The sequence below is a fragment of the Convolutriloba macropyga genome, chromosome 2, assembly GCF_964194025.1.
Source record: "Convolutriloba macropyga chromosome 2, txConMacr16.3, whole genome shotgun sequence".
In the NCBI taxonomy this organism is placed as follows: Eukaryota; Metazoa; Xenacoelomorpha; order Acoela; family Convolutidae; genus Convolutriloba; species Convolutriloba macropyga.
In genome coordinates, this window is record NC_134469.1 from 73,919,668 (window position 1) to 73,940,117 (window position 20,450).

At 33.8% G+C, this 20,450-nt stretch overlaps 2 protein-coding genes across 3 annotated transcripts in view; both read right to left on the minus strand.

The window, feature by feature from the left end:
- The window catches only part of LOC142334693 (pyridoxal-dependent decarboxylase domain-containing protein 1-like), a 454,496-nt gene that overhangs the window by 264,467 nt on the left and 169,579 nt on the right, over positions 1 to 20,450 (minus strand). The window lies entirely within an intron of this gene.
- On the minus strand, positions 327 to 19,366 carry LOC142335451 (succinate dehydrogenase [ubiquinone] cytochrome b small subunit A, mitochondrial-like). Its single transcript, XM_075383949.1, has 3 exons — positions 19,150 to 19,366; positions 16,043 to 16,241; positions 327 to 622 (listed from the first exon to the last, which is right to left on the minus strand). Exons 1-3 carry the CDS (start codon positions 19,333 to 19,335, stop codon positions 459 to 461), a joined length of 549 nt encoding a protein of 182 aa, XP_075240064.1. The 5' UTR covers positions 19,336 to 19,366; the 3' UTR covers positions 327 to 458.

Below are 20,450 nucleotides of genomic sequence, written 5' to 3' on the forward strand. Positions count from 1 at the left end.
AAAATTCCTAAAACTGACCTTTAACCTTAAACTACCTCCTTCCCAGTAGCTTCACCACGCTAAGCACTTGAAGGACTACTAACCGCGGCTAAGGGTTTCTAATTAAACTTTATGCCCGCTTAGCGCTACCTGTTTATGCCGTTTTTAAGGACGAAAAATCAAATGGGTCAGACGAAAAATCGGTCAAGCGAAAAATCGAATAAAAAAAGGCCAACAGGCCTAATATAACTGCGGCAAACTTCGTATGAGAGCAATGAAAAATTGTATCAAAATTAACTAAAACACCTTTTTAACTCAATGTTGCTAAGAATATAACTGAGCTCAAATTAATTACAATGGTTTCAATTTTTCTCGATACCTTGAACAACAAAGCAAGTGAACAGGCTCATATAACGTGGCATTAAATTCACATTTCCATTTTAAAACTATGTTAATTGTTTTTGTGAGAACTAGCGCTTTCAAGATGTCCACAGTAGTTTTACAGCTCCGCAGATGCCAACGTCAGAGTAGTTGAAGTAAGAGAGGGCGCCCCAGATGAAGAACGAGGTTAGGTACAATAGTGTGTTGAAAAATTTCCTCAACCCATGACTATGAGCATAATCGGTAAATACTGCCTCCATTCCTGAAACAATATTTAAATCCATCCGTTTTTTTTCTCATCAAAATTTGAAATGTGATTAAATGTGGCCAAATTTAGCTTGGTTTAAACTTTTGGATTAACGGTAGTTTATTTTTTAATTATGAGAATCGATCTGTTTTTCCTTCTCTTAATAATTATATCTGGAAAATAGAGAACCATCAATAATGAAAAAAAAACATTTAGGTCCCAATAACATTGTTTCTTTGATCTCAGCTGTTAGTGGTAATATGCATAAAAATCAAACTCTGTCAACTGGTTGCCAAAAGTAGCTGCGAAACATATTGCATTCTCACCCTACAATTAGCGAATGACCGCAGAACCTTTAAAAACAATAGAAAGATCCACTTCCAGTAATACTTTAAATTGTTCGATGAATGTCATGCAAAAACGTTTAGAGAATTTCGCATTATATAAACTTCCATTACTGAATCCATTCCAAAGCCCTTGAGTCGATTTTCATTTCAGTGTTTTAAGCAGTTTGCCAAAAGAAAGAAGAACATAACCGACTAACGTAGGGTTAATTGCTCTCAAATGACCGGCAAGCGGTTGGCTCGCACAGTAGCTGGCTACGTTTTAGTGAGGTTAGCTTTAGCTTAATTGAAGGGAAGTGAGCGCAGCAGGGGAGAGGGTGCACCGGGGGATTGATGGGGGCTCTTTGCCCACATGGGGCCACGTCCTTACGGCCTGACCGATGTGCAGGGGTGAGGATTGGGGGGGGGGGGGGTGAAGGGGTTTCAAACTCCAAGAAATGCCCTTCAAATCACGAGTATACGTCTCCAAAACAGTTCCTATGAATCACACAATTGGAGACTAGTGAGCTGAAAAGCTCTAACAGAACTTAATGCCTGCCCTCTGGAGGCTAACCGTTTATCCCGTTTTTAAAGACGAAAAGTCAAATGGGTCAGACGAAAAATTGATCAAGCAAAAAATCGCATGAAAAAGACCGACAGGACTAATATAATTGATACAAACTTCGTTTGAGAGCAATTAAAAAACTACGACCAATATTCAATATCAAAATGTTTAACAATTGCTTAAAAGCAATTTCAAAAAAGCATCGGATGAAGCCTAAACTAAACAAATTAGATCATACTTTACAACAAAGACAGGCAAAAATTATAAAATTCAATTGATGTTTTCAAGAAAACGGCGTCGATGCAGTCAAAAGCATGACCTAATCACTAAAGAGATTGCAGATGTTCCATTGCGCCTCTAACGCCAACGGGATCTTTCATTAATGTGATAAGGTGAAAATAATGGGTATAATGTAAAAATAATGGGTGAAAACTAATGGTTATCTATAAAAACAACTTTTATGAAGATCTCATGGTCAAAGCCATAAAACCATTAACTAAAACAAGAAGCGCATCACAGCAGATTAAAATTAATTCACTAGAAAGAAGATGCGACCCTTTTTACTGAGACTAAGCTATATGAAACAAATACTTTCTAAAGATCTAACGATTGTAAGCTTTCAACTAAAAAAAAACTAGATAGAATAACTCACAAACTTCAAAAAACCATTTTACAAAAACACAGCGTTTGACCCAAAAACCACATGTTCAACGAAAAAATAATATGTTAACTGAGCCTCAGTTTCACGTAAATTGAAAACAACAAATACAAACAAACTCACAATTGAAAATGACAAAAATTGAGCTTCGATTTGAAATCAAATAAAAAAACCAAAACCCAAAAAAAACCAAAATATTTTAAACCAAAAAGACAGCGTTTATTCGGAATAACTTTTGGATTGTTAAATCCGACGATAAGACCAAAACTAGGTTTGCTTTGGCTGCCAGTCCAACAAAAACACGTAGTTTTCAAATGCTATTGAACTAGATGAAAAAAGTCAATATCAAAAATGACACATTTGGGATAAATACCGAGTTAATTTAGCAAAAGAAAACAGCAAACATTAAACTACAGACTCTCATATGAAGCAGAAGTAAAATTAGCCTTCCCGGAAGCAACTAAAATTCTTTCAGCAGTCTTTTAGCTCGGTACTTCCACCAAATTCAAATTAAATTAGCTAAAGAAGCATATTTGGTGGCTTTTTTAGAGAAAATTGCTGAATTTTGAAAACTTTGGGCAATATCTTCGACAAAAAGTAGGCTCAAACAGTTCATCAACAAACCTATATCTTTACAGATAAAAGCATTAACACTATCGTTAACAATTTTAACGTACTTTTTTGTCAAAATATACGAAATCGAGCAAAAATACGGAAAATGTGAAAAAAAAACAAAGAGAAGGCAAATAATAGCCCCAGCCATCGTTATGCTGTTTTTGATAAAGGAAATTATTCAAATCGGCCAAAATTGACAGAAAACCAGTTCCTCTTCTACTAAGGCGGGTCGGAACAATGAATCTAGTATCGCAATTTCGGGGGGTTCTGAAAGGCAAAATTTCAAACTGAAATATCAAGGTAAACACACAATGCAGAAAATAATTCAAAATGCGTTCCTAATTTCTACTATTAGTTCTGCGAACGTCTCATCGAAAAAGTCGCCAGCAAATCTTGAAAACACATTGGTGTCAAAGATTTTTTGTTCAATCTGGGACAACCGTACCAATTTTGGTGATCCAGCCGTGCCCAGTCACAGAGGAATAACTGCACCTCGAATTAATGCCCCTTGGTTATATCTGTTGATCGCGTTTCTTTGACTCTCTCGATGAGCGTACTAGGTCTTGAAAAACTCTTGCAGTGAAATTTTTTGATTTGAAAAGAAAAACATACCGGCAGATTGCCGGAAAATAGCCGCCGTTGATTCCAGTAAGCAGGATTGGGATTGAAAGAATAGAAGATATTGAAAAAAAAGATTTGTGTACAAAAACACTTTTTAAGTCCGATTTATTTTGATGGCATTTCGTAGTTGAACATAACGTACTTCTGTTTCTTAGAGAGAGGCTACAGGGGCTACTATCAATAGCAATAAGCATTAGAGAGAGGTAACTAATACTTATACGAACGACGTTCAAATAGCGGGCATCTAAAATTGGGCTTTATGGGTTTATCCCGTTTCTATTTCTGACCTCAATTTTTATACTGACTCATTCATTGAATTCATTTTGAATTGCTTCTCTGAGCAACTGATGTTCAAAATAACTTTTAGCAGAATGAGAGAAGAGAGAAACTAGCCCAGAGAAGTCAAAAAGATTTCACGCAAAATGTTGAAAAAGCGGCAAAATGAGGTAAAGCGAAACTTTTTTTATTCGACGAAGTAAAAAAAACATAGCAGGACAAGTCCTGACGTACAATTCAAAGAGTTTTCATTGACTAAATAGAAAACTAGACCTAGAACTGACAATGAATGGATTAGAAAAACCATTTAGAAAAATATTCAATCCAAAAAGTCGAAAAAACAGTAAAAATCAAAGTGAAATTGCCGCATGTGAACAAAAAACCACTACCGATAGAGCGAATTTTTGTTCAAACACAGTATTCTCACTCTACTTTAAAATTAGAGCGAAAAAATTTCACGCCGCAAAACCACTGGCCTTTTCGTTCCATTTCCTGTTTCGGCGTGACCAAAATCACTACTCCAATTTGACTTCAAAAATCATGAAAATGTGTGAACAGATCTTAAAAACATAGCCGGAAGAATTCCGGAAACGACTCGAAGTGAACATCTATTTAAACGCCATCCAACTACTCATCAAACAAAACGTGCCTTTACTAATTTATAATTATCTTGAAACAAAGTCATGAAACAAAGAAGTAAAAACAATGAAATCAAATCTGGTTAAACTATGATTAAAAATCTGATCAAATATTGTTATAAATTAAGATCCCGAAAAAACTATCTCTGCCAACATCATTTTATCAAAACAACTAGTAATTACAAAAACCACTAATGTGAATTTTGAAAAAATACTTTAGGCTAAAATTATGAAAAAAAAGCTCTTAAAAACAACGTTCACTGAAAAACTGAAAAAAGTTACTAATTTTTTTAATATTTCAAAAACATATAAATCCAAAGAAAAATTTTCTTCAACCAATAGGGTATCCAGATGCTCGCAAAACAATAGTCAAGTCATAATAGGCAAAAAACTTAGCTAAAAACAGGAAAAAAAACGAAAAACTGCAAAAAGTTAAGAAAAATAGTTCCAATTTTCGCCATATTTTTGTCATATTTCTCAACAAAAAATGATTCTTACCCACAAAACTGTAACCAATTGTTACCATAAAATAGCTCAAGTAGAAGGGGTTTCTTCAATACCCATTTGAGCCAGTAAAACAAAATAATCGTAAAAAAAAACGCAAAAATTAGCCCGAAAATCAGTAAAATACATTAAAAACCTGCGAATTATCATAAAATTCATATTAATTGCCAGGAACCTTCAAACCACTACCGGAACCAGCCTAAAATTAAAACAAAATCATAACCAAACCTCTTAACCAAAAAAATGAAAAAAACAGCTTTAAAATGCCGCACGTGAACAAAAATTTCGCTCGCTTAGAGAAAATTTTTTCACACATCAATTTCTCGCTCTCCCAAAAACAGTGGTATGAACAAAAACCACTCTCTTTTCGCTCCACTCTTCTCTTTTGTTCAGCGCCAAAATCACTCCAAATTTTTTCACACGTTTCATTTCCCGCTTCAAAAATCACACCAATAAAATTGATTAAAACAACATAACCGGAAGAATTCCGGAAACGACTCGAAGTGAAAATCCATTTGAACGCCATCCAACTACTCATCAAACAAAACGTGCCTTCACTAATTTATGATTGTCTTGAAACAAAGTCATGAAACAAAAAAGTAAAAAAATCAAATCTGTTAAAATATGATAAAAAATCTGATCAAATTTTGTTATAAATTGAGATCCCGAACAAACTACCTCTGCCAAAATAACTTCATCAAAACAACTATTACTTACAAAAACCACTTATGTGAATTTTGAAAATATACTTTAGGCTAAAATTATGAAAAAAATAGCTCTTAAAAACAACTTTCGCTGAAAAATTGGAAAAAATTACTAAATTTTTTAATATTTCAAAAACATATCAATCCAAAGAAAAAATTCCTTCAGCCAGTAGGGTGTCCAGATGCTCGCAAAACAATAGGCAAGTCATAATAGGTAAAGATACTTAGCTAAAAACAGAAAAACAACGAAAAACTGCAAAAAATTAAGAAAAATAGTTCCCATTTTCGCCATTTTTTTGTCATGTTTCTCAACAAAAAATGATTCTCACCCACAAAACTGTAAGCAATTGTTATCATAAAATTGCTCAAGTAGAAGGGGTTTCTTCAATACCCATTTGAGCCAGTAAAACAAAATAATCGTCAAAAAACCGCAAAAATTAGCCCGAAAATCAGCAAAATACATTAAAAACCTCCGAATTATCATAAAATTCATATGAATTTCCAGAAACCATCAAACCACTACCGAAACCAGCCTAAAATTAAAACAAAATCATAACCAAACCTCTTAACCAAAATAAATGAAAAAAACTGCTTTAAAATGCCGCACGTGAACAAAAAATTTCGCTCGCTTAGAGAAAATTTTTTCACACATCAATTTCTCGCTCTCTCAAAAACAGTGGTATGAACAAAAACCACTCTCTTTTCGCTCCGCTCTTCACTTTTGTTCAGCGCCAAAATCACTCCAAATTTTTTCACACGTTTCATTTCCCGCTTCAAAAATCACTCCAATAAAATTGATTAAAAACATAGCCGGAAGAATTCCGGAAACGACTCGAAGTGAAAATCCATTTGAACGCCATCCAACTACTCATCAAACAAAACGTGCCTTCACTAATTTATGATTGTCTTGAAACAAAGTCATGAAACAAAAAAGTAAAAAAAATCAAATCTGTTAAAATATGATAAAAAATCTGATCAATTTTTGTTATAAATTGAGATCCCGAACAAACTATCTCTGCCAAAATAACTTCACCAAAACAACTATTACTTACGAAAACCACTTATGTGAGTTTTGAAAAAATACTTTAGGCTAAAATTATGAAAAAAATAGCTCTTAAAAACAACTTTCGCTGAAAAACTGGAAAAAGTTACTAAATTTTTAAATATTTCAAAAACATATCAATCCAAAGAAAAAATTCCTTCAGCCAGTAGGGTGTCCAGATGCTCGCAAAACAATAGGCAAGTCATAATAGGTAAAGATACTTAGCTAAAAACAGAAAAAAAAACGAAAAACTGCAAAAAATTAAGAAAAATAGTTCCCATTTTCGCCATTTTTTTGTCATGTTTCTCAACAAAAAAAGATTCTCACCCACAAAACTGTAACCAATTGTTATTTTAAAATTGCTCAAGTAGAAGGGGTTTCTTCAATACCCATTTGAGCCAGTAAAACAAAATAATCGTAAAAAAACCGCAAAAATTAGCCCGAAAATCAGCAAAATACATTAAAAACCTCCGAATTATCATAAAATTCATATGAATTTCCAGAAACCTTCAAACCACTACCGAAATCAGCCTAAAATTAAAACAAAATTATAACCAAACCTCTTAACCAAAATAAATGAAAAAAATGCAGCACGTGAACAAAAAAATTTCGCTCGCTTTGAGAAAATTTTTTCACACATCAATTTCTCGCTCTCTCAAAAACAGCGGTATGAACAAAAACCACTCTCTTTTCGCTCCGCTCTTCACTTCTGTTCAGCGCCAAAATCACTCCAAATTTTTTCACGCGTTTCATATCCCGCTTCAAAAATCAAATAATTAATTAAAAAAACATAGCAGGACAAGTCCTGACGTACAATTCAAATAATTTTCATTGACTAAACAGAAAACTAGACCTAGAACAGACTATGAATGGTTTGGTAAAACCATTTAGAAAAAAATCCGATCCAAAAAAGGAAAAAAAACAGTAAAAATCAAAGTCAAATTGCCGCATGTGAACAAAAAACCACTAGCGAGAAAGCCAATTTTTGTTCAAACACCGTTTTCTCACTCTACTTTAAATTTGGAGCGAAAACAATTCACGCCGCAAAACCACTCGCTTTTTCGCTCCACTTCCTGTTTCGGCGTGACCAAAATCACTACTCCAATTTCACTTCAAAAATCATGAAAATGTGTGAACAGATCTTAAAAAAAAAACATAGCCGGAAGAATTCCGGAAACGACTCGAAGTAGAAATCTGACTACTCTCACTAATCAGATGCATCACCAGCATATTAGCAATCGACAAACAGTGTAACCAATTCACAAAGAAAAGACTGGAGAACTGGAAACTTCACAAAGGACAAAATCAAAAAAAAATTATTCTCTAAAAATCCAAAGAAAATTCTCTACCAAAAGATAACATGCAGCTTCCCATCCATAACTCATAGAAATCAATTATTTATATATTTGGCTAGATCAATCGCCCACCTAGTACTTGCAGAGAAACGTTAAACAACAAACTAAAAAAGACTAAGAAAAACTCTTTGACGAATTAGAGTTTTGTATAATTTGTTTAAATGAAAACTGCCCTGCTAAGCCTTCAAGTGAAAATTCATAGTATGAACACCTACAAAAATGCTCCTTATTGGGAAAAAGTTGCCAGCAAAAAACATCAAATTGGAAGAAATAGGCAAAAAACTTAGAAATGACAAAAAGTGGCCAAATTTTGCTCTGATTTACTCGATTTTCTTTAACAAAAACAGCTCGAAACTAATATTAATCAAAATGAGAGACATCCAAAAGAGCTAACACAGCTGAATTCCACTAGAAAACTCCCCAAATGCTCTCAAAGGTTGAGGAAGAATAGAAACGACATTTAAAACCAAATTAAACAAAAAAAAACGAGAAAAAGTAAGGTGTTTTTTAAATTTTACAAGAAAAAATAAAGCCAAATGAAGTTACTTTGAGCAAATAGAGCAATGAACTGCTCGAGAAATAATGGGCAAATCATAACAAGTTAATAAAATTGTCTACGATTGAAAAAAAAACGAAAAGAAGCAAAAAATTTAAAAAACTGGTTAAAAAATTCTCAATTTTTCTGTCATTTTTCCTCAGAAAAAATGTTTTATACCAACAAAATTGTAATCAATTTGTATCACTGATATTCCTTGAGTAACGAGATTCTATGAAAATTGCACTTAAAGCATTAAAACAAAATAAAAGGCCAAAATACATTAAATTTCGTCGAAAAATCACCAAAACTGATCAAAAACCTCCAAATTTGCATAAAACTCAAATTAACTACTTGAAACCTTCAATTCCTATCAGAACGAGCCCAAATCCAATACAATATCATAATCAAACCTCATAAAAAAGAAAAATTGCAAAAATTCTGCTTTTAAAAGCCGCACGTGAAAAAAAAAATTTCGCTCGCTCAGAGAAAATTTTTTCACACATCACTTTCTCGCTCTCTCAAAACCAGCGGTATGAACAAAAAACCACTTTCTTTTCGCTCCGCTCTTCACTTTTGTTCAGCACCCAAAATCACTCCAAATTTTTTCACGCGTTTCATTTCCCGCTTCAAAATTCACTCCAATAAAATTGATTAAAAAAAAAACATAGCAGGACAAGTCCTGACGTACAATTCAAAGAATTTTCATTGACTAAACCGAAAAACTAGACTTGAGTGAACTAGACTAGAATGGACTATGAGTGAATTGAGAAAACCATTTTTTAAAAAATCAGATAAAAAATAAGAAAAAAACAGAAAATCAATGTCAAATGCCGCATGTGAACAAAAAAACCACTAGCGAGAAATAAAAATTTAATTCAAACAAAAAAAATTAGGCCTAGAATGAGCTGTGAAACGAACCAAACAACTGAATGCCTAACAACTGAAAAATTGTCAAACTAATTCAGAATTTATATGATTGCAGGTAAATTGATTATAAATTGCAGGTAAATTTACCTAGATTTTGCATGTTAATTGTTACTTAACGCAACTCACATAGAATCTACCTGCAAACACATTACATTACCTGCAATTCTAGGTAGAATTTCCTGCAAGTTAACTAGAATCATCTCTGTTGGTGCGTTTTTCTCGAGTGTTGTCAAAAAATTCTGCAAATTCTGAACAGATCTTTAAAAAAAACATAGCCGGAAGAATTCCAGAAACGACTCGAAGTGAAAACCCATTTAAACGCCATCCAACTACTCATTAAACAAAACGTGCCTTCACTAATTTTGATTACCTTGAAACAAAGTCATGAAACAAAAAAGTAAACAATAAAATCAAATCTGTTAAAATATGATAAAAAAATCTGATCAAATTTTGTTATAAATTGAGATCCCGAAAAAAATATCTCTGCCAAAATAACTTCATCAAAACGACTAGAACTTAAAAAACCACTTATGTGAATTTTGAAAAAAAACAATTTAGGCTAAATTATGAAAAAAAAGCTCTTAAAAACAACTTTCACTGAAAAAAGTTACTAAAATTTTAATATTTCAAAAAAGTATAAATCCAAAGAAAAATTCCATTCAGCCAATAGGGTATCCAGATGTTCGCAAAAAACAATAGGCAAGTCATAATAGGTAAAGAAACTTAGCTAAAAACAGAAAAAAAAACGAAAACCTGCAAAAAATTAAGAAAAATAGTTCCAAGTTTCGCCATTTTTTTGCCATATTTCTCAACAAAACATGATTCTTACCCACAAAACTGTAACCAATTGTTATCATAAAATTGCTCAAGTAGAAGGGGTTTCTTCAATATCCATTTGAGCCAGTAAAACAAAATAATCGTCAAAAAAAGCAAAAATTAGCCCGAAAATCAGCAAAAACCTCCGAATCATCATAAAATTCATATTAATTTCCAGAAACCTTCAAACCACTACCAAAACCAGCCTAAAATTAAAACAAAATCATAACCAAACCTCTTAACCAAAATAAATGAAAAAAACTGCTTTAAAATGCCGCACGTGAACAAAAAATTTCGCTCGCTTAGAGAAAATTTTTTCACACCTCAATTTCTCGCTCTCTCAAAAACAGCGGTATGAACAAAAACCACTTTCTTTTCGCTCCGCTTTTAACTTTTGTTCAGCGCCAAAATCACTCCAAATTTTTTCACGCGTTTCATTTCCGCTTCAAAAATCACTCCAATAAAATTGATTAAAAAAAAGGACTTCTCCAATACTCCTCTTCGAATCGTAAAAAAAGACAGCGCCCCAATACAATTCAAATTCTTTGAATTGTAAAAAAAAACCAAGAGAAGGCCAATAATAGCCCCAGCTATCGCTGTGAGGCTTATAAAAATGATGACTCTTGCTATGGCATGTCAATTCCCCTGTCAAATTGACAGGAGCTGGAGCTACTAAGGTTTACCCTGAACATCCTTTGCAGGTCGTCAGTTGTACAGCTCTAGAAAAGTCAAAGTAGCTACTGTAAGCATAACCAATCTGATGCAGACAGCACAGTTCTCTCTTGTGCATAGCTCACAGAGCTAGAAAAGTTTATGTCTGCCTCATAGCAACAGGAAAAAGTTTACGTCACTTTTGCGAAATGCACTGTTCATGAAGCTATCAAATATATCCAATCAAAACAATAAGGCGTACCACTAGAAGGTATTTCTGAACGCAAGAAATATTCCCGAAAAACACAGAGATATTGATAAGAAAAACCCCCTGAAATATGTGTAAATACACTTGAAGAATGCTTTTAATTCGGCCAAGTGTTCTGCAAACTATAAACTATGCGAGGAAAAAAGTTCTCGGGCAGCAGTGATGATTGTGTTTTCACGGGAACAGATCAGCTTCGCAGAAGACAGTGGAATATGGAAAGCTGCGTGGTTATCCGGACTCATCGAATGTTTACAACTCTATCGACCAAAAATAGCTGAAAACATTCAGCAGTACAACCTTCCATTTGAGCAACGACAATCGGAGAGCCGTAATACTGACACTGCGTCTTCTGAAAAGAATCCTTCGCAAATCATTTTTGTTCCGACCCCTCTTGAGGGGGGAGGAACTATATACTCAAATGGGTTTTTTTGTTCAGACAAATTTCGCCGATCGATATATTCATCGTAGAGAGTTAAGACTGGTATCTTATTGATTTTCATCAGTTATGCCAATTTTTATGTTTAAATTTATAGTCAATAAGTGCTAATTTCTATAAATGCTCAAATATTTGGGAAAAAAATTATGAAATTGTGGTTATAAAATTTTTTTATTTAAGTTTATAGTCAATAAGTAGTATTTTTTACAGTCATTCAAATTTTTGGGAAAAAATTATTGAAATTGTGGTTGTAAAATATTATATTTAAATTTATAATCAATAAGTAGCATTTTTATAATTACTCAAAAACTTGGAAAAATTTTGCAATAAAATTGTGAATTGGCGCATTTTTATTATGAATTTCGAAGTTGAGGTGTCTCAAGTTCATTTAAATGGGACGCTCACTGGAATATCAAAATTGTCAGAGCTCTTAACTATTTGAGGCAGTGTTCCCTCAAATCTTTCCTCTGACGATCAGATCGTCTTTACATAGCATGAATCCTCTCATTCTTACAGTATGGTATCAATAACAGCATAGATATCTCTTCGCGGTTATCATTCAAAAATTTTTCAAAGGCAAATTGCCGGAGAATAGCCCAGTGATGCATATCTGGACTAAAACAGCGAAAGCGGAGATTTAAAGTGACTGATTTTTTAAGTTTCAATACGTGTTCGAATTAGATTCTAAAACTATACATACTGAAGACGGATTCTAAAATAAAAGCTTTTAATCTTAATACATACTCCAGCTAGCAATCGCTCTAATGAAAGTTGATAAATTAATGCTCCCTGATTCAATTATTGGAGTATCCCAATCATCCTGATTAACATCAGAAAGTCCATTCAGTTGAAACTGTGAATGAGGTAAATTCGAATGAGTCAAACAGGAAATTCGAGACTTGAAAAAACAACCAACGTTATCTGAAGGTAAAACGAATTTAAAAAAACATAACACAAGTCGTGAACGAATAAGACCTCGCCAGCAAGTTAGCTAAAAAAATCCAATCAAAATGAGCTCGAAAATTGATGATACTCTTGACATGAAAGTACTGAAACATAACCTACTAAACGTCGGAAGAATTGCTCTCGAACGACTAGTGGGAGCTCTAATCAATTGCAGCCTGCTTCAGTCGGGGGGGGGGGGGGAGGGGAGTCTAGATGGGACTAAGAAGCTCAATAGTGGGCTTCAAATATCAAATATACCACTATTAAAATTATCAAATTTTAAAGTGAAAAATGGCACCAGCTTGACTCTTAGTATTAAATTGCCGCCAAATGAAATCAGCTGCTTGAAATAGTGATTGAGAGAGAGTTTTAGATCACGCGAAACGCAAAAGGTCAAGGGCGTAGAAGTACTGGAGAAGTCAAAACCGTCAAGCGAAAAATTTGCATAAAAAAAGACACACAAGTTTACAATAATTGCTATGAACTTCGTTCAAGAGCAATTAACAAACAAACCCGGCAGATTGCCGGAAAATAGCCGCCGTTGATTCCCATAACTGTATTGGGATTGAAAGAAAAGAAAATATCAACAAAACTGATTTTTGTATAAAAACATTTTTAAGTGCGATTTATTTTGATGTCATTTCGTAATTGAGCATACTCCTGTCTCTCAGTGAGAGGCTACAGGGTCTAGCATCAATACCAATAAGCATTATAGATAGTAACTAAAACCTATGAGAACAAAGTTCAAGTACCGGGCATCTAAAAACGGGCTTTATGGATTTATCCCGTTTCTATTTCTGAGTTTGATTTTTTTTGCATTGACTCTCTTCATTTTGAATTGCTTTGCTGAGCAGGTGCTGTTTAAAAGGACTTTGAGAAGAATGACAGAAGAGTGAAACTAGCCTAGAGAAGTCAAAAAGATTTCACGCAAAATGTCGAAAAAGCGGCAAAAAGGCCAAAGCGAAAAAAAGTTCGACGAAGTAAAAAAAATTAGGAGCGCTATAATAGCCGGCTGAGAAGATGAGGGCGGCTATTAATAAGACACTTGAAGTCACTGTCACCAAAACAAGACTATCTCAAGCTTGTCTCAACACATAAAACAATTTCACTTAACCTAAAAATTGAAGAAAAAAACTTGAAAAAGCAACAAAAATAAAAGTTAATTATAAAATTAAAAATCTAATATTAACAAAATTACTGAAAATTATGCTGTAACAGTTGACAAAAACAGAAGATATAGATCTGAAATTTACTATAATAATACGTTTCTGGTGGAAACTTGCCCATAAAAATGACTGACCTTTATCAAAAACCCCAGTACAATAAGGGCTCATAAAATTCGAGAAATGACCTTTTCACATTTCTACCTCTCCGGCAGCTTCAGCACACTGAGCAGTGAAAAGACTACTTTAACCAGTTTAGGTCCTCTAATGAAATATGATGCCCAAACGGGTACGCCTTTGCAAAGCTCAGAGATCGGAGAATGTGTGATATCTTAAAAAGAGAGGTAGCCGGAAGAATCCGGAACCCGCTAGCCAATCACTACCTAAAGTAATTAAAAAATATTTACTGTATACATCATTGAAAAATAGAAGGGAAAATTAGTGTGATAACATCGATATTTTCACGTGTTTCCCAAAAATTTTCATAAGTTGCAACATCAAACCCTGTTTTTTTAAACATAATTTATGATATAGTTAGTTTATTCTTGAACAATGATTACTATATAATAAAAAACATAATAAACAATACATCCCGAGATAGGAGAAAATAATCAGAGAAACAAATACAAAATTCGTTTGACATTTTATATTCTCATAAGTTGCAAGTTCTCGATAATTGTTCTGAAGCACACCAGAACTTACTCTTTCTACTGATCCACTTATCACACACACAAAACCCAAGGGGACTGGAATAAACTCAAAATGATTTAAAAAAAAACAGAACTACAGAATTGATTTACTTTTTTCTATCAGAAGCAATACATTTAAGAAAACTCACAAAAAATGAACATAAAAATTGTTCGGAAAAGCAGAAAAACGACAAAAAATACTTAAAAAATTGCTAATTTTCTCTATAGCTAATTTTCTCTATTAAAAATAAATTGATATCACTGAAATCAAAAGGTCACCAGAACCAAAACATAAACAACGTTCAAACGCTAAATTACCAACAATAATTTAAAACATACCCGGCAGATTGCCGGAAAATAGCCGCCGTTGATTCCAATAAGCATGACTGGGATTGAAATAACAGAAGATATTGAAAAAAAGATTTTCGTACAAAAACATTTTTTTTAAGTCCGATTTATTTTGATGGCATTTCGTAGTTGAACATACTTCTGTTTCTTAGAGAGAGGCTACAGGGGCTACTATCAATAACAATCAGCATTAGAGAGAGGTAACTAATACTTATAGGACCGACGTTCAAATAGCGGGCATCTAAAATTGGGCTTTATGGGTTTATCCCGTTTCTATTTCTGACTTCAATTTTTTTATACTGACTGTTCATTTTGAATTGCTTTGCTGAGCAACTGATGTTCAAAATCACTTTTAGCAGAATGAGAGAAGAGAGAAACTAGCCTAGAGAAGTCAAAAAGATTTCACGCAAAATGTTGAAAAGGCGGCAAAATGAGGTAAAGCGAAACATTTTTTTATTCGACGAAGTAAAAAAACATAGCAGGACAAGTCCTGACGTACAATTCGAAGAATTTTCATTGACTAAACAGAAAAACTAGACCTAGAATGGACTATGAGTGAATTGAGAAAACCATTTTAAAAAAATCAGATCAAAAAATAAGAAAAAAGAACAAAAAATCAATGTCAAAATGCCGCAAATGAACAAAAAAACCACTAGCGAGAAATGAAAATTTAATTAGAACAAAAAACTAGGCCTAGAATGAGCTGTGAATGGATTGGGAAAACCGTTTAGAAAAAAAATCCGATCCAAAAAATTGAAAAAACAGTAAAAATCAGAGTGAAATTGCCGCATGTGAACAAAAAACCACTACCGAGAAACCGAATTTTTGTTCAAACACCATTTTCGCACTCTACTTAAAATTAGAGCGAAAAAAATTCACGCCGCAAAACCACTCGCTTTTTCGCTCCATTTCCTGTTTCGGCGTGACCAAAATCACTACTCCAATTTGACTTCAAAAATCATGAAAATGTGTGAACAGATCTTAAAAAAAAAAAAAGACAGCGCCCCAATACAATTCAAATTCTTTGAATTGTAAAAAGGACTTCTCCAATACTCCTCTTCGAGTCGTAAAAAAGACAGCGCCCCAATACAATTCAAATTCTTTGAATTGTTAAAAGGACTTCTCCAATACTCCTCTTCGAGTCGTAAAAAGACAGCGCCCCAATACAATTCAAATTCTTTGAATTGTAAAAAAATAGGAGCGCTATAATAGCCGGTTGAGAAGATGAGGGCGGCTATTAATAAAGATACCTCAATATAACGTCCCTCGTGTTCACATTCAGTATTTTCAAAACTCAGTGTAGCGAAATTATTGTCAGAACTTAGCTTTCAACCGGTAGACAGCAGTACTAACCTAAATGGCCATGGAATACGCCTAGTGTGGTGAGAGTGAAATCTACAATAGGAAATGGGATGACGAAGGCAGCAGGAAAACAGGCGAGAAGGGCGATGGAAGTTCCCCTTTCCCAGATCCACTCTTTGGTATGGCTATGCTTATCCTTCTCCATGTACTTCAGAGCAGTGTCAGGGGTCACAGAGATACTTCTCTTCATCTGCAGGAATAAAAGTGTTTAATCTAGTTGTCGGATAGATAAATAGATACAAATGTAAGACATTATTGCTACCACAATCTTTTTAAGTTTCATTTTAACTTAAACCTATAGTCTCAGGGCAAAAGTACACCCACACTGCTACCGCAAATAACAATATTTGTTCCGATCCCTCTTGAGGGGGGGGGGGGGGGAGGAGGAACTATATACTCAAACGGGTTTTTTTGCTCAGTCAATTTTGACCGATCGATAAATTCATCGTAGAAAGTTGTGGGTGGTATCATTAAAAAGCCCGTCCAGCGTAGAATATAGAATTAAAAAGATTTTCTTTAATTTCGTTTTCTAGAGCGAAGTATCGACGTTTAAATTTTTGTGATTAGACCGATTTATTTTCATTTACATTTTCCAAAATTTTTGCTTAAAATTTTGTCAATTTTGCTAAATTTGTTAAAATTTTTAAGAATAGTGTTGTTGCTTTTATTTTTAAAGACATAAAATATTGTTCACTATTTTGATTTAATTGGCAAAATATTTCAAAATTAAGCCTTTTTCATCAAAAATAGAACAAAATAAGCCTCTTTAGTCCACTTTGATTAAACTTGCCGGAAGTACAAACCCAAAAACCCCAAAAAAATCTTTGTAGCCTCAAAGTGGGCTATTAAAACTTCAACTTCCGTTGAGAGTGCTCTGTAACTAAAATTTTGCCGTTTTTCGCTATCTTTACTCCTTAATTATCAAAAACGCAGCATTTATTTTCAATTTTTAACTAAAAATTATCTATATCTATAACATTCTAAACATTAAGTGTTCCTAAGGGATGAACAGCATTAGCAGGGCTAGTTGTGGACCAATCTTGGACTGTTACAATCCAACAATAATTCGGATTGTAATGAGTCGGTCCTTTTAAAAAAACTCGACCTTTTTTATATTAATTAAAGAACAGAACATTTCAAATCAAAGCTCACTAGTGATAGGTGCAATTGGCTTCCTAAGCTGCTCCAAACTAAGGGATCTAGTTTTTTATTTGAAAGCTTATGGTCGTTTTGACTCATAGAACTTCGCCTCTATTTATAATGGCTTAAAAACAATGGCTTATAGAACTTTGTCTCTATTTTTTCTTATATTGGTCAACCTTTAGCTTAATGTCAGCAAAGAAAGAATGCTTCTTCTTTCTATTGAATTGAAAATTAGTCTTTAATACAGGTTTCACGTCTTAAGTTATGATTTTCTGGCTTTGATACTACAAGATTTCACAATTTTTTTTAGGCATTTGCCCATTTCTCATGCTTTCTCGTTTTCTCACATCACATTAGTGATAGTTCACATATCACATTATTGGTGAAGCTGAGGCACAATTGAACGCATCAATATATAGAATATGGTTCTAACGACTTCGACAACACTTTCTCGCAGAATTTATTTGAGTTTAAATTGTATTTAAATGTCGTTTATTTTGTCGTTTTAGTGGAATGAGATTTCCTGTTAAATGACAGGTTTCATTGGCTTTTGATGGAAGAATAGATAAGCCGATATTTTTATTTTACTGAATTTAGTAGATAGCTGATGGCTTTCATGACTTTGAAAACAAATGTTTAAAAAAAACTTTCAAACTTCGCTTTTTGTTCATATTATTGTCTATTTGTTACCTAGTCACTTCATTTCCAGGCCATATATGACATTATTGGCGTTAAGGGAAGGTGTCACAAGGAATTGGTGTCACAAAATCTAAGGTTTTTAAAGAATTCGTTATGACTTTACTGGCTTCGACAGGGGTTTTTTCACAATAATTGATTTTTGACATATTTGAGGTTCTCTTTGTAGACGTAAGACATATTCCGGATAATAACGGGTCTCAGGGTCTTTCTTTGGACGAATAAACGAACCTATTTATTTATTTCATTTTGTAGCTAATGGCTTTTATGACTTTGGACCATTTTTTTTCTGAAAATACAAAATTATTGCCGAGTTTTGCTTTTTCTCTTTTTGCCTTCCTGTTACCTAGTCTCATTAATGAGAGGTCACATAACACACTATCAATGTTCGAAGAAGGCGCAATCGAACATATTTGGAGGGGCAAAATATGGCTTTACGGCTTCGACAGCGTTTCCTGGTAAGTTTTTATTTAACTTTTGTTTTATGTTTTTTTGTAGCCGCTATAAAATTGAATACTGACAGGTAATAATGCCTTTGTATAGAAGCATAGGTAATCATAAACATTTGGGATGTTTCCAGTTGATTTCTAATAGTTTTCATTATTTTGAAACTGATTGTTTTTAAAAACAAGCGAGTTTTTTTAAACTTTACTGTTTTTGTTTTTTTTTGTCTAATTGTGACCGAGCATTATTATGGACTGGTCCCATATCTTTTCCAGTGAAGTACAAAATATTTGCAATAATTGCTTCAAACTTCGTCGATTAAAAAATGATTTCCATTTGAAAAGATTGCTTTTCAACTCGGCCATAGTTCATTAGTATTAAAAACAGGTGACCTCAATATTGGTTCAAAATGTTATTTAGCGAGTGATGTAACTCATTTATCAACTCAAAATCTATTATAGTTTAATTCAACTATTTTTTTTGTTTTTCTTCACGTGCGGCATGTCTTGCTTTAAGTGCGCTCCAAAGATTTTAATGTGGATGATAAGCAAATGACAGATAATAAGAAACATTAGTTTGGCACTGCACAAAGTCAAGCTGTTGTAGCAGAATCTGATTTATGACAAAATTAACTTTAATATTTTCTAACACACCATGCAGTTTTGATTTTGCATTCTCCCACAAAACGCGTGATGCTAATATTTCCACTTCAAAGACTTTCGAAAAATTTTTCCGGGATAATTTTTCCAGAAGTGGTAATCTATATGAGCTGAAACAATAGAGCCTCTAAAACATGAAAATTGCAGCTAACTTACATGTTTTTCTATACATCCAAGAGGGGTGATTTGTGTTTTTGCCTGGCTTTTGTTTTTGTTGACACTGCAAGAGCTATGTGAGACCGATGGTGCAAAGGCAGAATAAGATGACACACACTTAACGGTTTTAGGCATCAGCTGCCGGCTGAAAACTGACCGACAAATCAACTGATTCAAGGCCATCATTTAAACACCCCTGAAATAATCACACTTTCAAAACATACATGCCAACAGCACTGTTCACTGAACTTGACTCACAGTACCTCAATTTTATTAATACATCATTTCCCGCATATTTCCAATTGCTTGAACATTTTTTTTAGGTTTTCTCAAGACTATGATGGAGTCTAACAGAAGAGCCTAAATGTGGCTGCCAATGAAAACTTGATTATCAGAAAATAAATTTGACAAATATATGTAGTTTTTGTAGTCAACTACTCAATTCATAGCATATCCAGCATATTACTGGGAAATAGCCGCGATTAAGACTTTTGTCTTTAATAGACAGAAAAGTAGATTGAAATACCTGAAAATAAAAACGTAGTTGCTTAATTAGCAAACATACCAAATAGATATGCTACAACACTATGCCTCAAAACGAACATTTTGATCGCGTAAATATTCTACGATTTGTCGCTATTTCCACGATAGCTGTTTGCGTGTCAATTAGATATAAATGAAAGAAAGTCAAATTTGTGAACAATCGTGTAGAAAAACCTCGCATTAACTAACTGCGGGTTAAAATGACAAAATGCGAAATCATACTTATTGATAAGATGACACTTGAAAAGTGGTATCTCGATATAACATGGCCAACTCGGGCTCCATAAAGATACCATTAAGCATCGACTCTTTCTGGGAGAAACCAACTCAAAACAAAACTGGGAGAAATGGAAAATAACGAAAAAAGCCCCTCCTGGCGAACGAAAACATCCCATTGGACGAATCGTTTCACGGACCAACAACATCGGTAACGTACACACCGAAACCGAAATAAGAAGAAACGTATGAGGACAATTGGACAACCGGCAACGGAGAGGAGATCACGCAACACTCAAATGAAAATGAATTGGCAAAATCGATGCAGAAAAACTGATGAAATTGACCTTTTATGCGGGGACAAACCATGGGGTAACCTATCAGCAAAGAACTGCTTCAAAAAGCCGCAAAAAACGTACGACTTATATGTCTTATTCGCAAAGAAAGAACAAAGGGAGAATCAGTCGAAAGTTTCTCTGGAACGTGAAAAGAACAGTCAGATGGGCGATGAAGACAACAATCAGAGATATTTTCATTACAAA